We start from the raw sequence: 25,037 nt of genomic DNA, 5'->3' as shown, positions 1-25,037 counted from the left end.
TAGAGTGAGCTACCTTTTAATTTAGGGTCCCATGAAATCCATTTTTCCCCCTAAATTCTGTTTTTCATTTTATTTTTTGCTGGGTTCTGTTTAATGATTCAATACAAATTTAATACAAAAATGATATCTAATGAAATGATAACAATTTAATCAATATTTTTAAATGTAATTTAAAATTAAAATCACAATTTACAACAAAACATTGCATTTTTATTTTTTGTCAAATAAAATGCTATACAACAAAAGATGTGCCAACATATCTCAGCAGCTCTTATATATTGAGACGCAGATGCTGAAAACACTGTGAATGTCACTTGTGTTTGAGTTTGTGTTGTAAACAAAATCACGCCATTCATTCACAGACGCAGAACATGCAGACTTATTAGCTGCATGCACTGACTGACTGTTATCTTGTTTATTTCTGCTGTGATACTCTGTTAGATATCGAGTAAAAATGTCCTGAGCTTATCATAATTTTTATTGTGATCTCGTTATGATATTGTCATCCAACCCTAGTTCTTGCCTAACAAACGGAGATGAGAAAAAATGCAACAATTGTTGTTGTTTATTATAGGTATGTGATGGTATGAAATTTTCATTAATTGCTTATGCTTTTATCACGGTATACGTATTATCACGGTATTTACATTTAGTTGCAAAAAAAGTGTTGTCATAAAGTATAACAGGTTTAATAACTTTTTTCTTATAACAAAAAAAAAAACAGATTTAAATACAATAAAGCAATACACAAAAAATGTATAAAGTAAATAATTTCACACAGATTAAAGTGCAAAAGAATTATAAAGACCAATAGGTAACACTTTACAGTAAGATCTCATTAGTTAACCTTAGTTAACTAAGTTAAAGAGCAGGTCATATGGTATTTTAAAGTGTCCTAATATTGTGTTGGAGTCACCTACAGCAGGTTTAAATGCATCTAAGGTCAGAAAACATTGTAATTTTCTCAGAATATATATATATATTTTCTCATTTAATATTAGAGTCATTTGCCAATGATCTCGAAACAATTAATTCGGAGCAAACCCCTCCCTTCCATAAGCCTACTCTGCTCTGATTGGTCAGCTAGCCAAGCCTGTTGTGATTGGCACAGAGAGGAGTCCTTGAGCAAGTTAGCGAGCGCTACGATTGACAAAGCACCTTTTCATAGACCAATAATATAGTGCTCCAATCCGTTCTTATAATAATGACATAAAATACAAAAACACTTATGCAAGCGAATCGTGCCCACAGCTAAAGTTTAGCTGCTAAACTGTGAACACTTAAAACAATAATGGTGGATACGTTAGCCGAGTGCTAACGGGACTAACTGATGAAACAATACAGTTTGTAAACCAATATGTCTACTGTAATGTTTGCAGAACGACAGACAAAAGACGCTCAAAGTCTGTGCGCTACACTACATTCTTTATTATTAAACGCAGTAATTAGAACAAAGTCAGTCTACATTAATCGACACATTCTTAGGAAATAGTGGGTTCACAGTGAATTATCAGAACTACTTCAGTAAGACAGTAATATCGTGCTTTACCTGGAAACCTAAAGCTGCACTAGGTATACATCTCACATTAGCACAAAAACTTGATATTTTGAGCACGCAATTGTAAATGTACACATAACCTATTAATAGTACTTGCAGGTTGTGGTTCGGAGAGCTTGTTAGCCCAAATTAAGAAGAGTAGAAGCCAACGAAGATAAAAGCCAAGATTAGAGAAGAACTAACACAAATGAATGTTTAGAAGAATTTTTCATTTGCAGTTTGTTTTACTAATAAATTAACTAATGGTGCCTTAATGTAAAGTGACTGAACAATAAAGAATCAAAACATTTTCAAACAATATCTAGGGCATGTTGTAGTCCAGATTAAAATGTAAAAAATTGTAAACAAATAGCCTATTAAGTCTAAATATTTAAGTATTTGGCGCTGTGATGAACACTATAGTGAATACAAAAATCTGAATGGCTGTTTAAATAATTTAAATACGTTTCAGAAAGTAGCGCTGCACAGCTGCTTTGTTTACGGGGTTTCCGGGGTAACGGCTGCATTTCTGCAGTTCAGCGCCATATGCTGTCAGAGAATGAATGTGCGCTTTCAGGCGGTGTTGTGCACTGTGACCAGTTGATGGGAAAGGTATTCTTAAAATGCATTAAAAGAATCTGAATAATATGTAATAAATAATTATTCACGGTATTTTGAAGTGCCCATGATAACAATATTGTGCATGTTCATTATCGTGATATATCGCAGTACCGAATACCGGCAGATGTCTAGCTTGTTATTTGGGTGGAGCAAAAATATATAATATCAACTTACATAATCCTAAATAGCAACATGAAGATGACCTTATGCAGTATTTCCTCTTATTGCGCTATTAATTTTCTTTTCTTTTTCATATTATTATTTACACTAAAATATTATTATAATTTCTCCCTTAGGTACTATGAAGCTTTTCCACCTCTCTCAGAAAAATCTGTTTGTCTCCAAGAAATTATGACTGTGTGGAACAAAGCTAAAGCCTGCACATATTCCAGCTCATCATCATCTGCTGTCCCTCAAACAAGCACAGACACATCCTCTCCAAAAGACTGCACCAGCGAAGGTGAAGCTTTTAAAGACCGAACAGTTGATGCACCCAGTTCCAACACCACAATCAGCGAGAGGGCCCAGCAGCGACGCACAAAGAGGGAGAAGGAAAACCGATTCCATGGAAGCGCAACAGGAGTGTGTCACGATCAGGTTGCTCCTCATAGTAAGAGACAGGCGAGACACCGGTCTGAGGGGAGGGTTCGTCCCAGATCGTGGTCCTCTGGCTCTAGTGAGGCTGGCTCAAGCTCCAGTGGTAACCAGGGTGACCAGACCCCTAGTTGCAAAGCAGTGCGCATAAGACACAAGTCTAGAGAGGTCAGCAGCAGAAAGAAAAGAGGCCACAGTGGTGGCGGACAGGTCAAACTGGCCCTAAAAGTCATCGACAAAGAAGAGCGGAAAAATGCACGTGGCAACATCAGTACCACTGGAGGCCCACCTAAGCAACAGCAGCACTACATGAAAAAAGGCAAAAGACCTCTGAGGGAGATCCGCAAAGATGCTAATCTGGCTGAGGCACAGGAGTCAGGAGGAGAGGCCAATAAAAAGGAATATATGGAAGAGCCACTTTGGTATACAGAGCCCATCTCGGAGTACTTTGTCCCTCTCAGTAGAAGTAAATTGGAGACAAAGTATCGGAGTAAAGAAGACTCTTCCAATGATTTAGCTATGTCCATTGATGTTGACTGTCTGTCAGAGAGAATTCAAGGGGTTTGCATTGCTAATTCTTGTTTTCAAAGGGCATACCTTGCAGCAGGCACTTTTGTGGATGGTCACTTCATTGAAGTGCCTGGTGAAGGTGACGAAGAGGATCCTGAACTGAATGGGATTCCAAGCTGCCCTCCTCCTGAAGATGGTCAAAATTTAGATGACGAGCATCTGTCTGAATTCACTCACTTCTATGAAGTTGATTTTTACCAATCCATATTGGATCCTAGTGCCTCAGATGCGGTACCAGAAAGCCGAATCCTGAACATGATTCGGCAGAAGAGCATTGAGCGAAAACACTTTGAAGCAGGATGTGTAGTTTTAGATGGCCTTGAGCTGCAAGGGGAAAGTGCAATAAGGGTTGATTCTCTGGGAGCCTCAGAAGCAGATGTTTCTATCACACAAGATATGGAAAATATTGCCCAAGTCTGGGAGTGCTGTTCATCATCTAGCTTGGAAGATTTGGAAGGAGAAAGCTGTCAGGGTGACTCTCCAGTCAGGCTCTCCCCAGTGTTGGACCGTGTTCCTTTTAACTTTAGCAAACTGTCTGGAGCTATTGTAGGGCATCATCTCCAAGAGGCCAGCAGTAGCATCTCTGCCCTAAACTCCTGTTTTCCGCTTTTTGAGTTGCAGTACGATAGCCCTACCTTTTCTTTTCCCTGCGACTCTCTTGCGGAGGGTCAGGACAATGTAGATTCAAGTAGCTGTTTAGATCCACAAGGAAACAAACAATCCCGTTTGCTAATTTGGACCAAAAACAGTGCCTTTGAAGAAACGGAACACTGCTCTAACTTATCAACGAGGACCTGCAGTCCCTGGTCCCACTCAGAGGAGACACGGTCAGATAGTGAACAGATCAATGCTCTAGCAGATGAGTCTGCTCAGTTTGGCAATGAAGAGGTCAGCTGTATCTCCCTTATCCCACCTTTATGCCTAGAAGAAGAGCTTTTAGATTTCTTTCAAGAGAACTCCAGTCACCAGCAGGAAGAAACGAGTGTAGGCACAGAGTCCAACCAGCCCTTCAATAAGAAATCGAAATTGGAGTCTGTTTGTGGCATAGCATTAGAGCAGGATGAGAGTAAACTCTATAATGCTTTTGTGTTTTCAGATGTCCCAAATCAACAAAGTGATGAATACACCTCAGGGATAATTAAAGACATTTGGATGGCTATTGGAGACAGAGACTGTGTCTTAACACTCGGGGTAAAGAATACAGGGGAGCACTTGTTTTCAGATTCTACCAGCTACCATTGCAGCTGTCTTGACAAGGATGTAAAAGGTGAAATTATTCAAAAGAAAGCTGTGCAGTGTTCAGAGTATCATCTTTGGGATGGGCAGAAAGAGGACAAGGGACTTCCTAAAACCAAGCTCTCTAAAATGAATGATGGGGATTACACGACACCGGCCAAGCCTTGGAATTGTAATTCACAGGACAGCACCTCCTTTATCCTCGGTGGGGTTTATGGAGAACTGAAGACTCTAAGTGGCAACAGAGAATGGGCTATGATTCCACCTGGTGATGCTTGTGGCAGTTTGTTGCAGTGTGCAGCAGCCACATCTTCTGACATGGTAACCATTGCAGGAGCGGATGTGTTCATGAACACAAGCAGTTGCTTTGCTCCTGGCCACAAGCCATTGTGGAGACCCCTTGTGTCCCTTGGCCAAAATGAGCAGGCTACTAAGGGACCGGGGGATGGTTTGAATAAGGGATTTTCTGTTGTCTTCCATGAAGATTTACTTGGATCGTGTGGAGGCTTCCGTAGAGAAGAGTCAGGACTGGATTACCCGTTTTCATCCTTTGATTTGAACAACCCTTTTTCCCAGGTCCTGCATGTGGAGTGCTCCTTTGAGCCAGAGGATATGGCCTCGTTCAGCCCGGGATTCAAGCCAAAATCCATATTATGCTCCGACAATGAGCCCTTTTGCCCGTGGTTATATGGCATCAACCGGACTCAGTATCGGGCCATTCGAATTTCCCCAAGGACTCATTTCCGGCCAATATCCGCCTCTGAACTTTCTCCAGGTGGGTGCAGTGAGTCAGATGTAGAGTCTGAGAAAGAGGAAGCGAGTCTTCCAGTTGGTCAAGCAGACCTCTTTGATGACCCACAGGCTGACCTCAAGCCTCTTGAGGAGGACGCAGAGTGCGAGGGCCCTTACTATGGAAAATCTGAGTTGGAGTCTGGGAAGTTCCTACCCAGAGTAAAGAAGTCTGGCATGGAGAAGAGTGCCCAGACATCACTCGATTCGCAGGAGGGTGGGAGCACCCTTCTGCCGATTACTGAACAAGAGATTTGCGTACATTGTGAGACGGCAGCGGTTTCGGTGCCATGTTCTCATGTTCAGTCCTCTGTTCTTCAACAAGAGGAATCTAGCAGAGAGGCAGAGTCCTGCAAATGCGCTGCAACTGATCAGATTCCAAAAAGTGGGAAGTCGCTTGATGTTGCTCAAGATATGCCTGAGGTAAGTGACTGTAGAGCTAGTCTTTTATCTTAACCTTCAGAGACACGTATATAGAAAATCGTACAATATATTAGCATGCTTTTATCAGTTGATATTGACATTGCTATCACCTGCTCTTGAATACACTGAATTCATATATGCCTTGACCATACTTGTTCTTTAATGATATACCTTTTACCTTTTCAATGGTAAAAAAAAAAAAAAGTATAGCAGTCGGTGCATTCCCTGATACATTAATTTGCTCCCACTGATTGACTTTGTCTCTTAAACAGTTACCTCTGTTGAATTTTGGAGAACAGTGCTTAACTAATATGCAGCAAGAAGAGTGCTGGTGGCAAAGTACTCTATGTTCTCCTTTATTTCCAGGTTCTCAGTGCGGAGGTAAGAAGAGTACACTATTTAACAGTATTAGATACTGGGGAAGTAAGTTGTACACCGCTTTGATAAACCCATTGATCTATCAATAGTGAATAGTTATGATGAATCTTACTGTCAAATTATAGACACTACATTGAATAGAAAAAGGGAGTTTGTGTGTAAGTTTGTTCAACACTAAATGTTGTACCCTCCTTTGCTTATAGGAAGCAGTAATGTATGATTCTTCTGCTGAGCGTGGAGGTATACCAATGCTGATTTCCTCCTATCACTTTCAACCAAAACACAGAGGAGGGATAGGAGGACCCTTTCAAGAACAGTGAGCCCAGGGCCCGCAGTGGGCTCTTTCTTAACCACGCTGTTCTAAGCCCTGTTATTCCTAAAACGGCGCATCATCAAGATGAAAAAATAACGAGAGGAAAACATGGCAACAGGTTGAACGTACAGTTAGATGATTCTGGTCAACAGCATTTATTATAGACTTGTTTTCAATCTGTTAATTCCAAGGTTGATCAATTTTGAAAAGAATAAAAAAGGCATAGTTAAGTATTAAGATTGTTCTTTAATTTACCCCTTATAGATTTTAGCTTCACTTTTATGTTTGATCTAGGATACACTATAACTGTGGTCCTACTGATTGTGCATGTGCTTGTGAACCTAGTCTCAGTCCTTCTAATAGTCCTATGAATACTCAGAAGTCAGGTTGAAAGCACTACGAATGCGACACCCCCTTCCCTAATCTGATCATTTAGCATTTTGTCTTATTTTTTCATTTTATATGAATTGTAGAGGATAGAGTTGTGTGAGGTTTGGTGTGTTGAAAGAAAAAGTGCTTTTGCCACTCCCAACCCCCACTTTTGTTCTGTTACATCAATTATTTGTTGATGTTCCACTTTAGTTCAGTGCTGCTTCGAAAACATCTTAAAGAAATAAAGCAGGGTAATATGTTGAAGGTGTAGTAATACAATAAGCAAACAAAAAAAAAAAAAAACCGCTGTTTAAAACAGAAGTCTAAATGAAGAAATATATCCTTGTCCTTGAAATTGCTTTCTTTGCTTAAGTTTCCCATTTAATTCAGCCATTGTGATTAAATGTTTACAATTTGCGAGTTTTTAAACTTTCTCTGGCATCAAATGTCCAAAAAAAAAAAAAGATAAAACCAATAATTTAAATGTGCTTATTCCCCTTTACAAGTGAAAAGGTTTATTTTGTTGACTTGTTCTGAGACACTTTGGGGTAAATTTGTGATTTTGACAGTAAGATCTATAAAGTATTTTATGTATTGGTGCTAATGTTCATACACTACAGCAAAGACGTAATCTTCAAATGTGTGTAAGAAAAAGGGCCACACAGTCTTTCTGAAAGATTTGTGCTTATTTTAACAGAAACCGGTTGGGCCTTGTTCTTGAGACTAGCTCAAGACCTAGTTTGTTAAAGTGTGTAATCCAAGACTGTATGGAAAAGGCTGTAGACCATAACCTAGGAGAGATGATTTTGTATGACCCAGTTTGAAATGGCTTGTGTGTGTTTGTGTTTCACCACATTATTTCCTCATTGGGAGTTTGATTCTTGTTTTACAAAGATCATAAATATCCAGTTCATTGAAATGTATAGTGGTAGAAACAGAGTGTGAAGGCACAAAATTATTTTACTGTATGCTATAACTGGGTACAGCAGTGCGTATAGACATCTTTATTGGATTTGTATTTAGTTGACAAATAACATGTTGCAATTCAGTTTAATTTTTCCATTTTAAAATACTGACAGATTCCAAAATGCAATTACATATTGTTGGCATTACTTTCTCTAATCAATACCCAAATTAATATTTGTTCTGTCAAGCACCTTGAGTTAAATATTGCCGTCATCCAAAATTGTTACTTGTATTATTTTGGTTTATGTTCATTAAGCAGCTTGTTTATGGTGGGTGGGTGACCGAGGACAAAAGCAATTTAGATTTAAGCATTTTGAGGAAATGCATACTATAGTACATGTGTGTGACAGTCAAATATTAAAGAACATCATAGACAGATTATTTACAGTTAAAGAAATTTGAAATGGGTCCTCTCTTAGTTTAAACAGACTCGTTTTAAAAATGGAAAAGAGTGACTTAATTTGTTGTATCTTTCATGTCTAACTCTGTGTGTGTGTGTGTGTGAGGTGATATGGTTGCTGGAGAAAGACCTGAGTACTCGTGTCTATGGGAGACTGAAAATTGCTGCATTTGCATTTTTTCGAAGGTTTTGGTTCAGCAAGTACATTTGGAGAGGATGACGTTCAAGTTCTTGAAGGTTTAAGTTTTGCGATGTTGTATAACTTCTAAAGCAAAACTCTCTCTTAATTGGAGCCCAGCCCTGTATTTTTCTTCTGAATACCTGATGAAAGTCACCAAACCCCAACACAAAGTTGGTTGCATTGTTCTAATGCCATGTACATCAAGAGTACATCATTTTGTTTCATTGTGACGTTTCTAAACCTTTAATAAACATTCAAACAAAAAAAACATAGTCCTTGTTTATTTGTGACTGCAGGAGAGAGACTTTATGACTTCGTACAATCACTTCCCAGATAGCTACATTTTAAATGGGTATATATTCAATACACATTAAGCTTTGACACTGAGCCAACCTGCTATAACAGAATCAGACCGAGGGAAGTGAAACCCTGACCTTAACTTGTCGCAGAAAATGACTTTACAAAAACTGTTATTTGCTTTTTAAAGGATATTCTCAGTGTTTTCTCTCAGTGCTTGGAGTAGGCCTAATCAAATGTTATAGCCTACCATGTACCAGCCACAGTAAAATCCAGCTACAAATAGTTAAAATAAATAAAAAGTCCTGTCAGTAGCATCAAATGCACACAACTAGGTGAACTCCTGGCAAGTAACTATTTGTATTTTAGATTTTAAAGTATGTAGATAGTGCAACTGATGAAATACTGCTATTTGCAGCCAGTGGTCAGGCGCGTTCATCGTAAAGCTGCTGTGAGGAGTGAGGGAGGTTGACGTTAATCAGCCGGATGCAGGTTTGGGGGTTTGTTTTAGTTACTATAGCAACAGTTTGTCTTCTGGTTACTGATAAAATACCGCATACGGTTTCATCACTTGGATTCATTAAAACTAGCAATAAACCGTATCTACGCATTAAAACAAACTTCACACCCTCTGTACACGCGACACGACAAAACTATAACGTGAATAAATCACCGAAGAGTGCAATATGACACGGGGCAGCTGCGTAGACGGGGAGCGTTGTAGTTAGTTTTATCGCGTCGCTCAGTGTGTACAGTGTCTACAGGGCACTGGAGGTCACTTCCTGATTTACTGACTGTCGGCAATACGTCCTAACACTTTCAAAACGCTCTGCCTCGATTTAAATGACAACGGTTTGCGTGCCTGAAAAGCGACGTTACCTACCCAGGTGGAAGTAGCGATAGTTTTTGACTTTATTTGATGCAGACCAGCACTTCAGTCAGTCGTAGCGCAGGTGGATTCATCGACTCGTATGTTTTCCTGGCACATTTATATCGGTGAGGATGTTTTAAAATGGCGGTGGCAGCGTCACAACAGGTAAGATACTTTTCATTAGCTTTTACTCGTTACTCGTGCGCAAATAGAGCTCGAGCCTTTTGCAGTCAGACACTTGCCGTGATGTAGAAGTTTAATGTCTCCTGAACCTAGCGAAGTGCTCAAGCAAGGCGAAAAGTTTTGAGTGAAGTTTAGAGTTTAGGTGATAAATGAAGTGCAGACGTGCTTGTGAAAGCGGACCGTGTTATATTCTAAGAGTAATAATAACAGTGTTGTTTATTGGAGGGTCTGGAGTAAAGGTGAGGAGGTGATGGACGCACGCACATCCTTCCACCTGCAGCAGGAACATGGCAGAAGCAGAGCACACGTCCTGTGAAAGCAACACAAACGGTCAAAGCATTGATGGTAAGTTCAAAGTAACTTTGTAGCCATAACAGCTACATCCTCCAAGCTGTTTGTTTAGGGCCCTGGATGTCAAAATTATTGCACATTAGCATCACTGGTTCTTGAGACATGGGGGAAACTATGCTTGAGTGTAATCAGATAAAGCTTCGGAAATGTATTGACAAATAGAAAAGTCTTGCATGCACTTCAATGATTGAAATTAGACTACAGGATAGTTAAAAAAAAAACTTGTAATGTATAATTATTGTAAAAAAAAAACAAACCAAAACAAAATCTTGCAATATTGATCAATTAAACATACGTTGAACATCAGTGATTACAAGTGTATTAAATGCAGTGGGCATTTTGTGTTTATACGGTTGCTAGTCATGAATAGTAAAGTGCAACAGTGCTGCTCGCCCACTTTTTCAGCATAGTTCCAGAAGTAATTTTCTCCTAGGGATTTTCCTGATTTACTGACTATGAACCAAACCAACCAGCTGGTGAATCACAACAATACACATTTTGATTTGAAGCAAAAAAGTATTTGAAAAACAGACAGAGACAAAATGCATAAGACTGTATGTAACTGCATGTGTGAGTGCATATATATATTTATTTATGCGTGTGTGTTTTGTTTCTTTGCAAAACATGCATATTATGCATGCATACAAATGTTTAAGTCGTTTGAAACCTGACAGTCATTTGAAGTGCTTCAGGGGAGTTAGTGGCGCTGACATTGCAATTCTCTGATTAGTGGAAGTTTTTTGGCAAAATCATGCTTCTTGTCGTTTTCCACCTGGTATTCTGCTGTTGAACACAATTATTTAAAAAATATTAAATAAAAAATGTTATACCATTTATTAACAATCTTGTAGATTACAGGAGTTTTTTTTTTTTTTAAAGGTTTATAAGTTGTCAATGGGATTTTTACTTCCAGGAGCCTGACTGGTGCACTCTTTACCTAATTAAAACGGGAGATATTATGTTAAAATGTAAGGATTAGATTAAGGGAATATAAATTTGAGAGATTTGAACCTTTTTCCTTGTTTTGTCCTTAATAATAATGACTAACTTCAAGTAGTTTTTATTTAATTTTATTTTTTTATTGACTTTTCTTCGGAATTAACTACAGGGCATGGAGACAAAAAATACAAAAGGAAAAATAAATAAAATAAAAAATTGCACCAGCAACATTAACAAAGGTTGCCACACACATATTCTTTCAGTAATACATGACATCCATATTAATGTAAATTTTCAAGTATAGACCATTATTCTACAGAGGAGAAAGCTAACCATTTCCTCCATTTGTTCTCAAAGATTTGTTTTTGTAATCAGAGTATATATGTGAGCCTTTCCATTTCTTTGACCTCTGTTGCTATTTTCAACCACTCTTCTTTCGTAGGTGGATCCTCTTTGTACCATTTCCGGGTTACAGCCTTTTTACTTATCAATAATACCTTAAACATATCTATCCTCCCTTTCAACCTCATTAGGGATATCCTTCAAATATAAACCTTCAAATGACTTCAAATACTGACAGTAAAAATACTGGTAATAGTAGACCATACAACTTCCCAAAAACTACTCATCTTTGAGCACTGCCAGAATACATGCGTATGACGTGCCTCCTCCATCCCACAATTCCTCCAACATAGGTGGAGATCCCTTTTTTGTAATGTCTTAATTCTCAGTGTAATAAAAAATCCAATAATTTTTTTTCCAGCAGAACTCATGCCACATTCTTGAGCTTGTAGAGGTATGTGATATAACACATATTTTAGCCCACTGGTCTTGAGTCAAGGTAATGCCTACTTCTTTTTCCCTTTTTAATCTTATATAGTCTGTTGAAAGTTTCCTAGATTTAATTATCCCGCTATATAAAATTGGATACTGTTCTGTTCATACCTTTCTTGTATGTCTGTATAATTATCTGAACAGGCTGATTGATCTGATCCTTATCCTTTATTTCTTTCAAAACTTCAAGTAGTTTTCTGTTTCTATGTATATTTAATTCAGAGGATGCTGATTGCCTTATGAAGGATTGCATCAGAGAACAACAATTTCATGGTATTTTACAAGCATTAACAGCACATCAGCTGATAGAGCCACGAAGTAGTTCTGTATGATTTGGTTGAAAGAGCTAATTATTAATTTGGAAAATAAATTAAATAAATAATTTACAAAAGTTCTCTTTGACTACAGGAACACAGTAACCTTAAAACTCAAAGTGAATTTGAAAAAATGTATGGGCTGGGTCACTTTTGAAATTACGAAAGCGCTGTTATTGTTTAAGGTGTGTATTGTTGGGCTTTTAAAGTATTGTTGTCCTGTCAAAAGCTGCAGTTACTGATTGCACTCAATTGTAGATTTCACGGCTTTCTTAAAGCATGTTCTGTCCACAATCCAATAATGGTTTGTAGATTCTATGCACATGTTTTGTTTCTTTTGCAGTAGATGAGCAGGTGCACACACCTGTTACACACACTGAACTATATTCAATTGGGGAGGAAGAACCAGTAGAGCTCGTATTATCCATCGCCTCTCCCATTATATATTTTTCAAACGTATCGGGCACAATATAAACATTCTTGTTCATCTTTTTTTGTTTTGAGCTGATGTTCTATTTTCCCCTTTGTTTTTGATATCCTGTTGATGTGCTACTGTGATGTCTAATTTTGATGGAAGATATTGTCCACTAGATTATCAAGGATGTTTGAGGACAGCTATCTCAAAGTTGAGTTGGAGGGAGTGTTGACGTGACGCTTCCTCAGGTCTTTGTTTTTTGTTTTGTTTTTTGGTCTGGTTTCAGGTTGCTTTCTCTACTCCTGCACACTGAAGTTTTCATGTCACTCTATTATGTAGAGAAAAGCTGGTCAGCGAGTTAGTGTGATGAGAGGTTGTTTTACTGAGGGAAGATCAGAGAGGTGTTTACCCAGCCATGCACATCGAGTCTTTTCACTCTTCAGAATGTTTTTAACTTGAATATTGACACATGGGGAATATAGTGTGGGCTGAGAGCACAGACCTGTCACCTAATGGAAAATTAACATTAACATGGGCCCAATTTACTAATAATATGAAGTAATTTCCCGGATTGATTTTGCCTGTATTTTGAATAATACATTGCATTGTTTCTTGTTTCAAGGTTGAGGGAAATAAGATTTTTTTTTTTTTTTTTTTTTTTTACAGTGTAGGGTGTAATTTTCCCTGAGTTTCTAGGATACAATTGATTTCTGTCCATGTGACCCTGAGATATTTGTAAGATAAGGTCATAAGCAGAAATGGTATTTATTGCAAAAACTGTCCTGAGAACTTTTTTTTTCATTTTATTATTATTATTATATTCCCATGCCTTCATGATAAAGTCTGGTGAGTAAAGTAAAAAGTTTACTAGCCAATGGCGATTCTATTGCCAAGGTGTCCATAGAGGGTTGCAGGAATGAAATACTGTATGTAATCTGATGCAGTGGAAATGACATTTGTTGGTTCAGAAAAAAAGTTTATTTTCTATAAGGAGACGAAAAACCCATATGACTTACAGGTTAACTTTTTCCTCATAGGGACTGATTTACTTTTGTTATTTGTCTTTCTAGATTTCCAGGTCTCATCGTTCAGCAACTCTTCACACAACCAGTGTTTGCCTCTCACCCAAAACCATGTCAAGCATCACATGCCTTCAGACTCTCAGCTGCCACATGTCTCCCTCAGCTACAAATCATTCACTCCCTTTAATGGCACATGTGACGAGGATCGCAGCAGCTTGGCCTCTCAGGACTCTGGAATCCCCACCCTTGAGATTAACCCCCCTGAGCACATTCATGCTCGAGTCACCACTGCTGAGCTGGTGGTTCCACCTCCACATGATGATAATCCGGCAACACTAAACTTGGATGTTTCAGATAACTCCATGCTCAAGTCTTCCACCTTCCCACGTTGTGACTTTGATTTAGTACGTCTTTATGGTGCAAGTGGGCTCTCCAGTGCGGCAGGCAAGGGTACTTTGAACCGCAGTGATGAAATTTCAGTGTGTAGTGTTTCCAGTTTAAGTACCGAGTTTTCTGCCACATTGTCAGTCAGTAATGAGGACTTCCTAGACTTCATGGTTACATCCGAGTCCAGCGCCGTTGTTACATTTGAGAATGAAGATGTCTTGCATCGTTGTGACAATTCACTCTCATCTCCTACGGACCTACACGGCAAGCTGAGCAGCCCACAACGGCAACCTGTGGGGGTCTCTACACCACATGAGGCTAGACCCAAGAGACTGGGTCCACTCGCCAGCTTCTTCCACAAGTATTGTAGCATTTGCATTTGTAATGTTGTAAAATTCACACCAAGAAACTACTGATTTGTTCAGTAGTATCATGGTTTGCTTATTGTGTAAACTTGACGAAATTTTGCCTTTCGAATAATGTTGCATTAATATTATTCACATTAACATTTTTGTCATTGTTTCATTTTTTTATGTAATTTAATAATTTTATACATTTAAAATTTTTCATGTGTGTTTCCGCTGGAATTCTGCAATACTCTTGGCAACACCTTTTCACTTTTCATTAATTTTTAATCTCGACTTCCCTTTCTATTTCAACGTCTGATTATAGGGTGTACTGTTGTTTCTCATCACCGGTGATTTAATTTTCAGATTTTTTACTTGCAGGCCCCAATCAGGCCCCATACCAAATGATATGCAGTATTTGATATAACTTGATATAACTATGATATACTTCAGTTTTTTTACTCCCATCATTTTCTTTTCAGTGCTGCTGAAACGCACATGTATTTGTTTCACAAGCATTTCAGAACCTAAAAAATGGGTTGCAGAACAAAAATGTTTAGGCGCCACTGAATAGCGTGGAGTTAAGTGCTCAAAAGGTCTTAAGTGGCTTAGGTCCTTCATATTTAATAGAGCTCATCACTACCTGGACCTCGGCTTGTTCTCTATCATCCACTCAAATCACTGTCCTTTGTGCTGTGGGTGATCATTCTCAACTTGTGGCGCATGCCTCAGAATTACCTTTCCTTTGATGAGTGGAAAGGTAATTCCATAAAAAGATGATTCCTTATCTCTGCATCACAGATTTTCTTGAAGCTTTTCTTGATCTTAAAACAGCTCAAATGTTTGTTCCTTCTGCCTCACTCTCCACTGTAGTGCAGTATTCTTTTCAGTTTCTCCCTCTGTTCTGTGTATTTAGTGAAAAGTGCTATTATAATAATAAAGTGTCTCTTTGTGGAATTTGCATTGCTTAAAAATAATGAAAAGACGAAAAAAAAAACTTGAGAAGGTCATTTTCAGTAGACGTAGCACTCTGTTAACTCAGTCCTTTTATTTCTTTTCTATATTTGTAAGGAGTGTTTTTGCTAAGAGAATGAAGGAAGCGGGTGTACTGGAAGAACAGAGAGAGCCTGGCTGGAAGCTGTTTGGTAAAGTTCCACATAAAGAACTTTCAACCAAAGACTCCAGGAAAATACAAAAGGTACGTTCACACACCTGCACTCATACAAGATCTTACAAGAGGTCAAAATGCAATGTACCTGATTTTTGAGTGCTTTTTCATGTAGTAAGGTTGTGCCGAAATTGTGAAAAAATATAGTTTCTGTATTCAGTGTATTGTATAATGTACCCTTCATTGAGTTTGGCCCTATAGAAAGAACCTAAAGAACCAGTCTGCAGGTTTTGGACAGTCTAGAGTTGCCAGATTTTGCAGAGTGTATTGAATGTTGGGCACAGACAGATTTTTTTAGCTTCAGAATATGTCCAGTCTGAGAATATCAAACATGTTTGATGTTTTGAGCCAATTTAAGAACACATGTTGTTTTTATTTGTCACGCGTCTCCTCGCAATCTTGCCATTAAGTTGATGTCAAAAATGTACATGGTAACACTTTCCTCCCATGACTGCTTTAAATTTCCGTTTCTCGTTTTGGGGAAATCAACCCATGAATGTTTTTCTCAGCTGGAAGAAAATATTTTAACAATGAAGCATTTAGGCTACATGTTTAACGATTTGTGTATATTAGGTTTAGATTTTTCACTTTGATTCATTATGCATGAATCAATCAAATGCAGAGTTATTCTGATATTGTTTTGAATGGGGCTTTGTTTCCAGTGTGCAGGCCTGCAGTTTGCTTTAGGTAATTTGAACCCCATGATTCTGCCTCCCCGTGTCCATCTAGATTTCACCCACATCCAACTCCTGCCTTTATCTCTTGCTTTTGTTCTCTGCAGCTGTAATGGAAGATCGAGGTATTGGGTGACAGGTTTAGAGTTGCTGGTTTATTTGGACTCTGTAGCAGTGGCTTATAGGAAGAGATGAGTTAAGATTATGTGCTTCTGTCCTGCCTCATTGTTTTTGACTTTAAACATTGCAATATTCTCCCTGCTGCCATTTACTTGTTTTAAATGTAAAGTCTTAAGGGACTAAAATGTGTGGGATGGTTTGACAGCGTTAGGATGTTTCTTGATATATTTGATTTGAATCAGTGAAAGCTCATGAGAACTGATGACACACAGGCCACGTAAAGCAGATAATTTATCATCTTTGTACATGACTCAGACATGCACAGCAGAGCACAGAGCGCACTGATCACATGAGACTGCAGTGCAGAGAGCCTTGTGCTGCAATCGATTAGTATGGCTGCCTGTAAATCATGGATCCTCTCTCAGCAGCACTGTGATGATGACGAGTAGTATTAGCATGCACACACACACACCTATGGACACAGCTGGAGCACGGGACAAAGTCTGATCCTCTGCATCCCTCTGATGTAGTGCCTCCCAGTTGGGTGCATGTTTGTTAGGACGGAGTAATAGAGAGAAAGAGGGCAAGGAAAAACAGTGTCAAGTAACTTAGCAGGAGTGAGACAGCAATAACAGCAGAGGAGCAGGAGCACAGTAGTATCATGCTACTGTTCTTCAGGGTGTGTCCCATATTCCTTGTGCTCTTCCTCTGCTGCTGTGCCTTGCCTTTCGGTCTGCAAGGCACTTGAGCTTGTAGTTGTGGAAGTACAGCAATGGTGTAGAGTGTTGTGTCTGAAACACTGGATTCTGAATGTCTCAACAGCACTGCAGCGTTCATGGTGAGTTCATGTCATATTTTTTTTCCTTTTCCCCCCTCATTGTTTCCTGTCTGATTTAAAAAAGAAAAAGTGAGGAGAATGAGGAAGAATAGAAAAAAAAAAGAGCATAATAGGGAGGAAATGACAATGCTTTCGTAGCAGGTGTACCTGGTGTTTATGTGTGAGCACATTTGTTATTATATTTTATTATATTGTCATCCTGTTTCTTTGGTTTTCTGTCCCACTTTCACTCTTAAAACTAATTAGGAGTTCCTCGTCTAATTGTATTTAATGTCCTTTATACACATTTGGCTCAGAATTGGAATGTAGGTCATTTTGTCTAGTTTTATCTCTGAGAGAGTGCAGCATGGGGTCAAATTAATATTTATATTCACTCATGAGCGATAGCGTGTGCTTTCTGACTGCATAAATAAAACGTATTTCTCTATCGTCATTTTGTTCAGATATACAGATCAGACAGATTACTTCAGAATCTGGGAATTTAAAGATGGATGCAGAGTAAGAGTACAGATTACTTATTCAGTGTGTACATTGTGACATGAGACTTTGTAAAGAAACGCATACTATAACAGAAGCAAGTTGTTCTGATTCCATTTGGGCCTATCATGACTCACTGTGATTGCAAAGACCGTTATTTTTACAGTTCCTGCTAGTTTGAGAACTTCTGCTTCCACTTGTGCCGGCTGTGAAAAAAATATTGTGTGGCAAAACACTGGATGTTTGTTAACCTTGTTAAGGCATTAGTTCCTATAAGTTCTTATGCCTAATGCCTTGAAATGTATTATTTAATGATCATTTTCTGGATGATTAAGCCTCGATTAAAAATTGTGATTTAACCAAATTAATTGTAAATGGTTATTTTTCATTGTAGTAGTATCTGTTGTTTGGTTTATGCATTTTATTTCATTAAAATATTAAACCTTTTACCCTTTTTTTTACCTTTTTCCCTTTTTTTTTGTCCTTTTTTTTTTTTTTTTTTTGTCTTCTTTTTTTTTTTTGTAGTAAATTACCTGAAAATTTTTGTGAGATTCTTCCAACTAGCCTTTAACGGTTTAAAAGTGTATTATTTGTTTCAATTCTTTGGACTTATATGCGCTATTCTACAGAATTGGTCCAAACTGCTTTCCCACAACCAAAAAACACATTTAAAAAGCGTTTAAGTATTCAAATCTTAGACGTTTACTAAGAGCATTCTATTCTCTATTGAAACCCACAAAAATATAAAAAATATTAGTAAGCTTAATATATATGTAAAATCATAATTTATTGGGTATTTTCAATTGGGAGGTGGCTGTCCCGAACCCTAACCCCTAAATTTCAGCTTATGAAAATATTGACATTTTTGTATTTTTTTTTCCCCCATTGTTTTTAAAAATATCTTTTTAAAAAGTAAAGTTTAAAAAATATTTGTTTTATATTTTCTTTGTAAATTATGAAACTATGTATTAAAAAAAGTGTCCCGCATTTTCATGTCACTACCGAAACAGTGCATGTTTTAGTTTATTGGCTGAGACTGAAATTAATTACACCCCTACATTTATGATCAGGAAATATTTATGTGTCTTTCTCTCATAGCTACAGGGGAGTAGGTAGATCCCATCATTTTGAGGTAAATGTGCTCGAAAGTCTGAAAAATCTAAGAGTAACGTCACTACCGAACACCTCTTTTCTGCAAATAGGCACACTTTTTTGGGAGTTTTTCCATATAATTTAATTTGTATGCATGTACAACTGTTCAGAACTGTGCTAGCTAACTATGTGCTGATTAGCATCTTTGAGATGGGTTCAAAAGTATCTAAAATTGTCACTACCGAAACATTTGGTGGAGTTTTGGTAGTGACATCTTTGTTGTTTTTTTTTGGGTGTTATCCCATAAAATTGTCACAACTGAAACATGTCATCATTGATTCGGTAGTGACAAATGGAACACACAATCCTCATATTTGGGGGGAAAAATAGTACAGTTATGCAAATTTTTTGTATTTTAGTATGCAAGTTAAAATTCTGTAATGTGATGTGGTCGCTTCCAAAGCATTACTGTCACTACCGAAAATGTGCAGTCACTACCGAAACATGGGATGTTTTGTCAAAAATAAAATATACTGAATTATCAACTAAGATGTTATGATAGTTTTTGGTTCGATGTATATTCAAACTAATGAATTGTTAACTTTGAAATCAGTATGATAAATGTTTTACCTTTTACAAAGAAAAATTGGATTCAAAATACAACAAATCTCATAAATAACATTTGAAATATTGTTAAAAGTGTAATTATTGATTTACCGCTGACATTTTTTTAATAAAATAGCAAAAAAAAATATTTACAACGTAGATGTAAGCAAAATCTTAGTAGGTCAATATAACCCTTCTAATTAAATGATTATTACTGTTTTTCTGTAGTGACAAATTTGGGGAGAGGACAAATATCCCAAAACTTCCTGAAAATACAATATGAGAATTAACTGCGCAATTACTAGAAATGTGTACCTTGAATATTATCAAATTTGCATTCATACACATTTTTTGGAAAAAGACACATTTTTTTCCAAGACGTTTTTAACTCTGACTTTGACTTTGGACCAATTCTGTAGAATGGCCCATTAACGGTGTTGCTTTTTACTTCTCATGATTGAAATGTGTTAACAGGTGTTATTCATCATAAGATTTATACATTTGCTTTATTGTATTTTATACATTATTCATATAATGTGTATACTTTTATTTTGTTTATTTATAAAGGAATATGAAAGAAGGAGTGGGCAATCAAGCAGTTCCATATCTCCCAAGAAAAATGTAAAAAGGAACCTGGACTTTGAGCCACTTTCAACCACAGCCCTTATACTGGAGAACCGCCCAGCGTAAGTGTTTTTGTACTTGCTCATGAAACCTCTCATTCCTGTATGAGTAGAAAAAAAAACCCACTTCCATCTGGCATGCAATGTTATGCCATGCAGCATAGTTGATATTGTGTGCTAGTATAATTTAAAGCATAGGGAATATGGAATAATAAAGGATTTATAGATGTAAAGTGTTTCAAAATGTTTTCTCTCACAGACAGAAATGTATACTTCTATTGACTAATTGTGTACCTGTGTGTAGGAATCTTCCTGCAAAGCCTGAGGAAGAAGCCCAGAAACACAGACAAGAATATGAGGAGATGGTGGCTCAGGCCAAGAAGAGAGGTGACTTTCTTTTCACGCATTTGTTTGTGTATAGTTTTCAGTGCGTCCAGTTTTGTGTGCTCTAGAGGGCGCTGTTGCAAAAGCTGAAATTAAATCCTGTTGAAACGGATTTCCTTTTCACTGCCATTCCTCCTCTCTCTCACTGCGCATGTATTTGTTTCTGTGCAGAGCTGAAAGAGGCCCAGAAACGGAAAAAACAACTAGAGGACAGGTGTAAACATGAGGAAAGCATTGGCAATGCTGCTCTCACCTGGAGTCAGGAGATATTACCCAACTGGCAAAGCATGTGAGTCTGCACACAAAATTCATTGACTCAATATATTACACAAACAAACATTATTGACATGTAATTAAATAACAGACCATAGATAGAGTAGTCAAAAACATTCTATGAAGAGTAACATTTGGCAAGAGATGTAATTGACCAATTAGTGAGAGACATGGACTAGAAGTGTTGAGCTTAGGTGCTCATGTGAGCAGTGTGCATTTGAATGAGATACAGCTCTTATCCTTATTATATCCGATAATCTCTCTGCTGTCCCTGTGAATAAAACATAAAAGTGGCTGAAAGTCCAAAAATGAAATAAACAACGTTACAATTAAAATATGCTTGGAGAGAAAAAAAGAGAAATTAAGCATGTGTGAGTTACCTAAGTCTGATCTGTACAGTGTTCGGCAGACGCGTGAGAAACTGTAAGTTTATCTGCTTCATGAACAATGTCGCTATTACCTCGCTAGTAGGGTTGGGAATCGAAAATTGATTCCGATTCCAGAATCGGATACTTAAGGTCAGGAATCGGATACTTGTTGTCAAATTAAAATTTCGATTCCGCCCATCGATTCCCATGTGCTTTTTTTTCCTCTTTTTTTTTTTCTCTGTGAGGACCAGAGCATGTGAGCGTAGCGGACTTATGTCGGAGCGGGAATTGGTTCACGGTGAGCGTGAGCGGAATATTAACGGAGCGCTTGCTGGGGCGGTTAGAGCGACTGAGCGGAGCGCACGTCCATAGAGCGAAAAACGCTCACATGCTCTGGTGAGGACCGGACCTAGCGATCTGCCAGGACTTTACTAATCTAATCTAATCTACTAATTACTAAGCACTCCAAAGTTTCTTGAGTGAGTCATTTAATAATTAATTCATAAATTACATGTGATTTTGTTTAGTTGTCTAATGTTTTTTCTTCAGAATCAGGAGAGAACCACAACTTCCATTGGGGGAAAAACTCAATTTATCCAGAATCATGCAGTTCTATTTTGCACACAAACAGCTCTTAAAGAGTCCAGTTTTTATGTAGCCTGTTGATTTTTGTTCATAGTATTCAGCTCCAATAAATGGTTTGCAAAAAAGGGACAGGATAAATGTTTGATATCATTATTTAATCACATTGGAATCGAAACTGGGAATCGAAAAGAATTGGAATCGATAAGCGGAATCGGAATCAATAAAATTCAAACGATACCCAACCCTACTCGCTAGTGAGAAATGACATGTAGCTTTTAAGGTGCTGAGCTATTTTACTGATAAAATCGTCAGAGCAGCACTTACAATGTGTGTGTCCGTACTGTATGCGTGCGTTTGTAAGGGAGAGAGAGCGGGAGAAAGAGAGTATGTGCTTTCTGTACATATTAAAATTTTACTTTGTGGCAAAAAACATGGAAATACTTTGTCGTATTTATCCTGTTGTTTGCTACATTTATTTGCTTGGTCAGTGTCGTTGTGAGTTTTGTTTTTTTGCTGTTGTAGGCTGTAAGGACCTTTGAAATAACAGAAATCATTTAGCGAAGTGATATGGACATCTTAATGCGGTCAAGACCTGCCTGGAACTACTTCAGCCGTGTGTTTCCCTGAAAATAATTGCACACATTAGACTTGTTAATTGACTTGTTTTGCTCTGTCCTTCTCTTCCCCATTCCAGGTGTTCATCCAAGCGGGTGAGGGATTTATGGTGGCAGGGTCTGCCACCCAGTGTGAGGGGCAAAGTCTGGAGTTTAGCGATAGGCAATGAACTGAACATCACAGATGGTATGAATGTGTTTTATGTATTCTTTATCACATACACCTCACACATACAGGATAAGCACATACAAAAGACTACTTTGGACATAATTTTTTTTAATTCGAAATTTTCTTCATTGTGTTTCACAAGCAGTGTCCTGTGGTTTAATTGGTGTTTAATTTTAATCTTTTCTCTGACATAATTTTTTACTTTTAACAAAAACTCACAAATGTATACCATACATTTGCAGTCATAAACAAGCTTGAAGCTTCTTTTGTGAGAACAGCATATCTAAAGCAAAGCATGAATGATGCATTGTCATATGCTAATGGTAATGACGTTATAGGTAGTAATAACCATGCTTTTGTGGTTGTTCACTGTGAGAACTCTGCACCGAAAACTGCTGTGGTTTAAATGTTTTTTTGCAATGGGGATCTGTTGTAATCATGTGTAGAAAAATAAAGATACATTTTGAATAGCAAATGATTCTTGACGAGACTGCTTTTTACAGTTTTACAAGCTGGGTAATTATATTATGAGAATTTAGTTTTACATTTTTGTTGAAATATTCCCTGTATTTATACACAATGCAGTTATACTTTATATTTAAGTAAACGAGTGAAATCCCTGGAGTTCAGAAACGCTAGTTTAGCAGATTTCCAAAAGCAAATTTGATTCCTAAAAACAGTTACATGTAATAACCTAACTATATCACTATATCATTACAAAGCAAATAGTGGTTTTAGATTTACACATGTAAACATAACTTGTAACAAAAAAATACTAACTTATTTACATGTAAATAACACATTATTATTTGTGTATGTATGTGTTTTAAACAGAGCTGTATAATATCTGTTTGGCAAGAGCCAAAGAAAAGTGGAATGCCTTTGTAGCCCCAACGGCTGCTACAGAAACAGAGACTGAAGGTGACGGTTACACATTTTTCCATTTTTCCAAGCACATGGTACTTTTGTTTCTATTCTCTCACTTTTGCTGGAATAACTTCTTTAATCTCATATCAAACATCATTTGTTCTTTTATTATGCTTCTCTTTTCATTCTCTGTTATTTCTCCTCCATCAGCATCCTTTAATGCCCTTTTTGTAACTAATTATTGCTTATTTTTCAGACACAGGCTTGTCTCATGCTGATCGAGAGGCCAGTCTAGAACTGATCAAATTAGACATTTCCAGAACCTTTCCCAGTCTCTGTATTTTTCAACAGGTAGGCTGCATTGCTGTTTCTGGTGTTTTATATAATCTGCTGACAATTGTGTCATTATCTTTTGGGGTTTATTTTCAGGGAGGCCCATACCATGATGTATTACACAGCATTCTGGGAGCTTACACTTGCTATCGTCCCGATGTAGGATATGTAAGTCTGGTTTACTATGATATCTAATTGTTTAAATGATGTCTAATATTTTTTTTATGTACTCTGCACCTTAACCTCAGTCTGCTTGAGTATTGACTCATATAAAGAGTTGTTTACAGAGTAAAACAGAAACTGACAGAGATGCTGTGTTGTACAGCTGGTTTGCTGGAGTATGATGAGTTGTTTTGTTCCAGCTATTATGCACGTAATATGCAGAGCCTTAGACCTTATTCTGCTGCACATGTGAGAATGCCAGAGCAATGTGTGCTGCACAGCTCTCTTACATCCTGCTCATAGACCACAATGTCAATTGTTGGCCAAAGAGCTTTTGCACTTACACCTCCACAAAGATGCTAGGTGTAAAGGTCGTATTATAAACTGGAAAAATTAAATGATCAATTGAGAATACAGATTCTCAAATTGTGAATACAGAAAGGCAGCACTGCTCTGACATTAAGGGGTAAAGCATGTTGTTTTAGGGGTAAGAATAGATGCTTTTTTTGTTAAAGATAAATCCTCATTTATTTATCTCTGTTATGTGTTTGTTGTGTAGGTGCAGGGAATGTCCTTTATAGCAGCAGTGTTGATCCTCAACATGAACACTGCTGATGCCTTCATTGCATTTGCCAATTTGTTGAACAAGCCTTGTCAAATGGCTTTCTACAGAGTGGACCACAGCCTTGTGAGTTTTATGAGCAATGTCTTGTGCGATCAATAAAAAAAAGTTATTATTCAAGACTCTTCATATGCTCCTGTCATTTTTCTTCCTTAGATGTTGACATACTTTGCAACATTTGAAGTGTTCTTTGAAGAAAATCTACCGAAGCTCTTTGCACATTTTAAAAATAACAGCCTGTCCTCTGATATTTATTTAATTGACTGGTAAGTGAGATACTTTTAAGTCCTGTCAGAAATGTGCCCCTGAGGTACAGATTTATTTATCAGAGATCTGCTTTTGTCTGTGTAGGATCTTCACCTTGTACAGTAAATCACTCCCACTGGACATTGCGTGCCGTGTGTGGGACGTGTTCTGTCGAGATGGCGAGGAATTTCTCTTCCGCACAGCACTGGGGATTCTGCGTCTTTACGAGGACATCCTCACACACATGGACTTCATCCACATCGCTCAGTTCCTGACGCGCTTGCCGGACTACATCTCTGCTGAAGAGATCTTCTCCAGCATAACCACCATCAACATGAACAGCAAGAACAAGAAATGGGCACAAGTGAGCATCTTTCGCTAAACAATCACACATAAACACATTGCATGCATTAAAATGAATACTTATTAAACTGTATGATATATATATATATATATATATATATATATATATATAT

At 37.6% G+C, this 25,037-nt stretch overlaps 2 protein-coding genes across 2 annotated transcripts in view; both read left to right on the top strand.

Annotated features, from left to right (window-relative positions):
* Positions 1-2,434: 2,434 nt before the first annotated feature.
* Positions 2,435-7,134, top strand: LOC107575175 (uncharacterized protein KIAA0232-like; the record flags this gene model as incomplete). The annotated part of the gene is made up of 3 exons (XM_016261594.1): positions 2,435-5,770; positions 6,137-6,151; positions 6,352-7,134. Coding segments are annotated over 3 exons (3,468 nt in total), but the record flags the coding sequence as incomplete, so codon positions are not given.
* A 1,966-nt stretch (positions 7,135-9,100) lies between these two features.
* tbc1d14 (TBC1 domain family, member 14) overlaps positions 9,101-25,037 on the top strand; it is a 19,272-nt gene continuing 3,335 nt past the window's right edge. The window contains exons 1-14 of the mRNA XM_016261595.1: positions 9,101-9,713; positions 9,957-10,076; positions 13,655-14,354; positions 15,412-15,538; positions 19,883-20,001; positions 20,243-20,325; positions 20,494-20,611; positions 22,243-22,349; positions 23,166-23,252; positions 23,455-23,549; positions 23,628-23,699; positions 24,253-24,381; positions 24,472-24,581; positions 24,667-24,925. Coding sequence (XP_016117081.1) covers positions 10,019-10,076; positions 13,655-14,354; positions 15,412-15,538; positions 19,883-20,001; positions 20,243-20,325; positions 20,494-20,611; positions 22,243-22,349; positions 23,166-23,252; positions 23,455-23,549; positions 23,628-23,699; positions 24,253-24,381; positions 24,472-24,581; positions 24,667-24,925 — 2,064 coding nt within the window. The 5' untranslated portion in view covers positions 9,101-9,713; positions 9,957-10,018. The remainder of the gene's footprint in view (positions 9,714-9,956; positions 10,077-13,654; positions 14,355-15,411; positions 15,539-19,882; positions 20,002-20,242; positions 20,326-20,493; positions 20,612-22,242; positions 22,350-23,165; positions 23,253-23,454; positions 23,550-23,627; positions 23,700-24,252; positions 24,382-24,471; positions 24,582-24,666; positions 24,926-25,037) is intronic.

Source organism: Sinocyclocheilus grahami, unplaced genomic scaffold (genome assembly GCF_001515645.1).
Source record: "Sinocyclocheilus grahami isolate Dianchi unplaced genomic scaffold, SAMN03320097.WGS_v1.1 scaffold2495.1, whole genome shotgun sequence".
Taxonomy (NCBI): domain Eukaryota; kingdom Metazoa; phylum Chordata; class Actinopteri; order Cypriniformes; family Cyprinidae; genus Sinocyclocheilus; species Sinocyclocheilus grahami.
The sequence above is the reverse complement of the archived record's forward strand: the minus strand, read 5'-3'. Positions and strand labels throughout refer to the sequence as shown.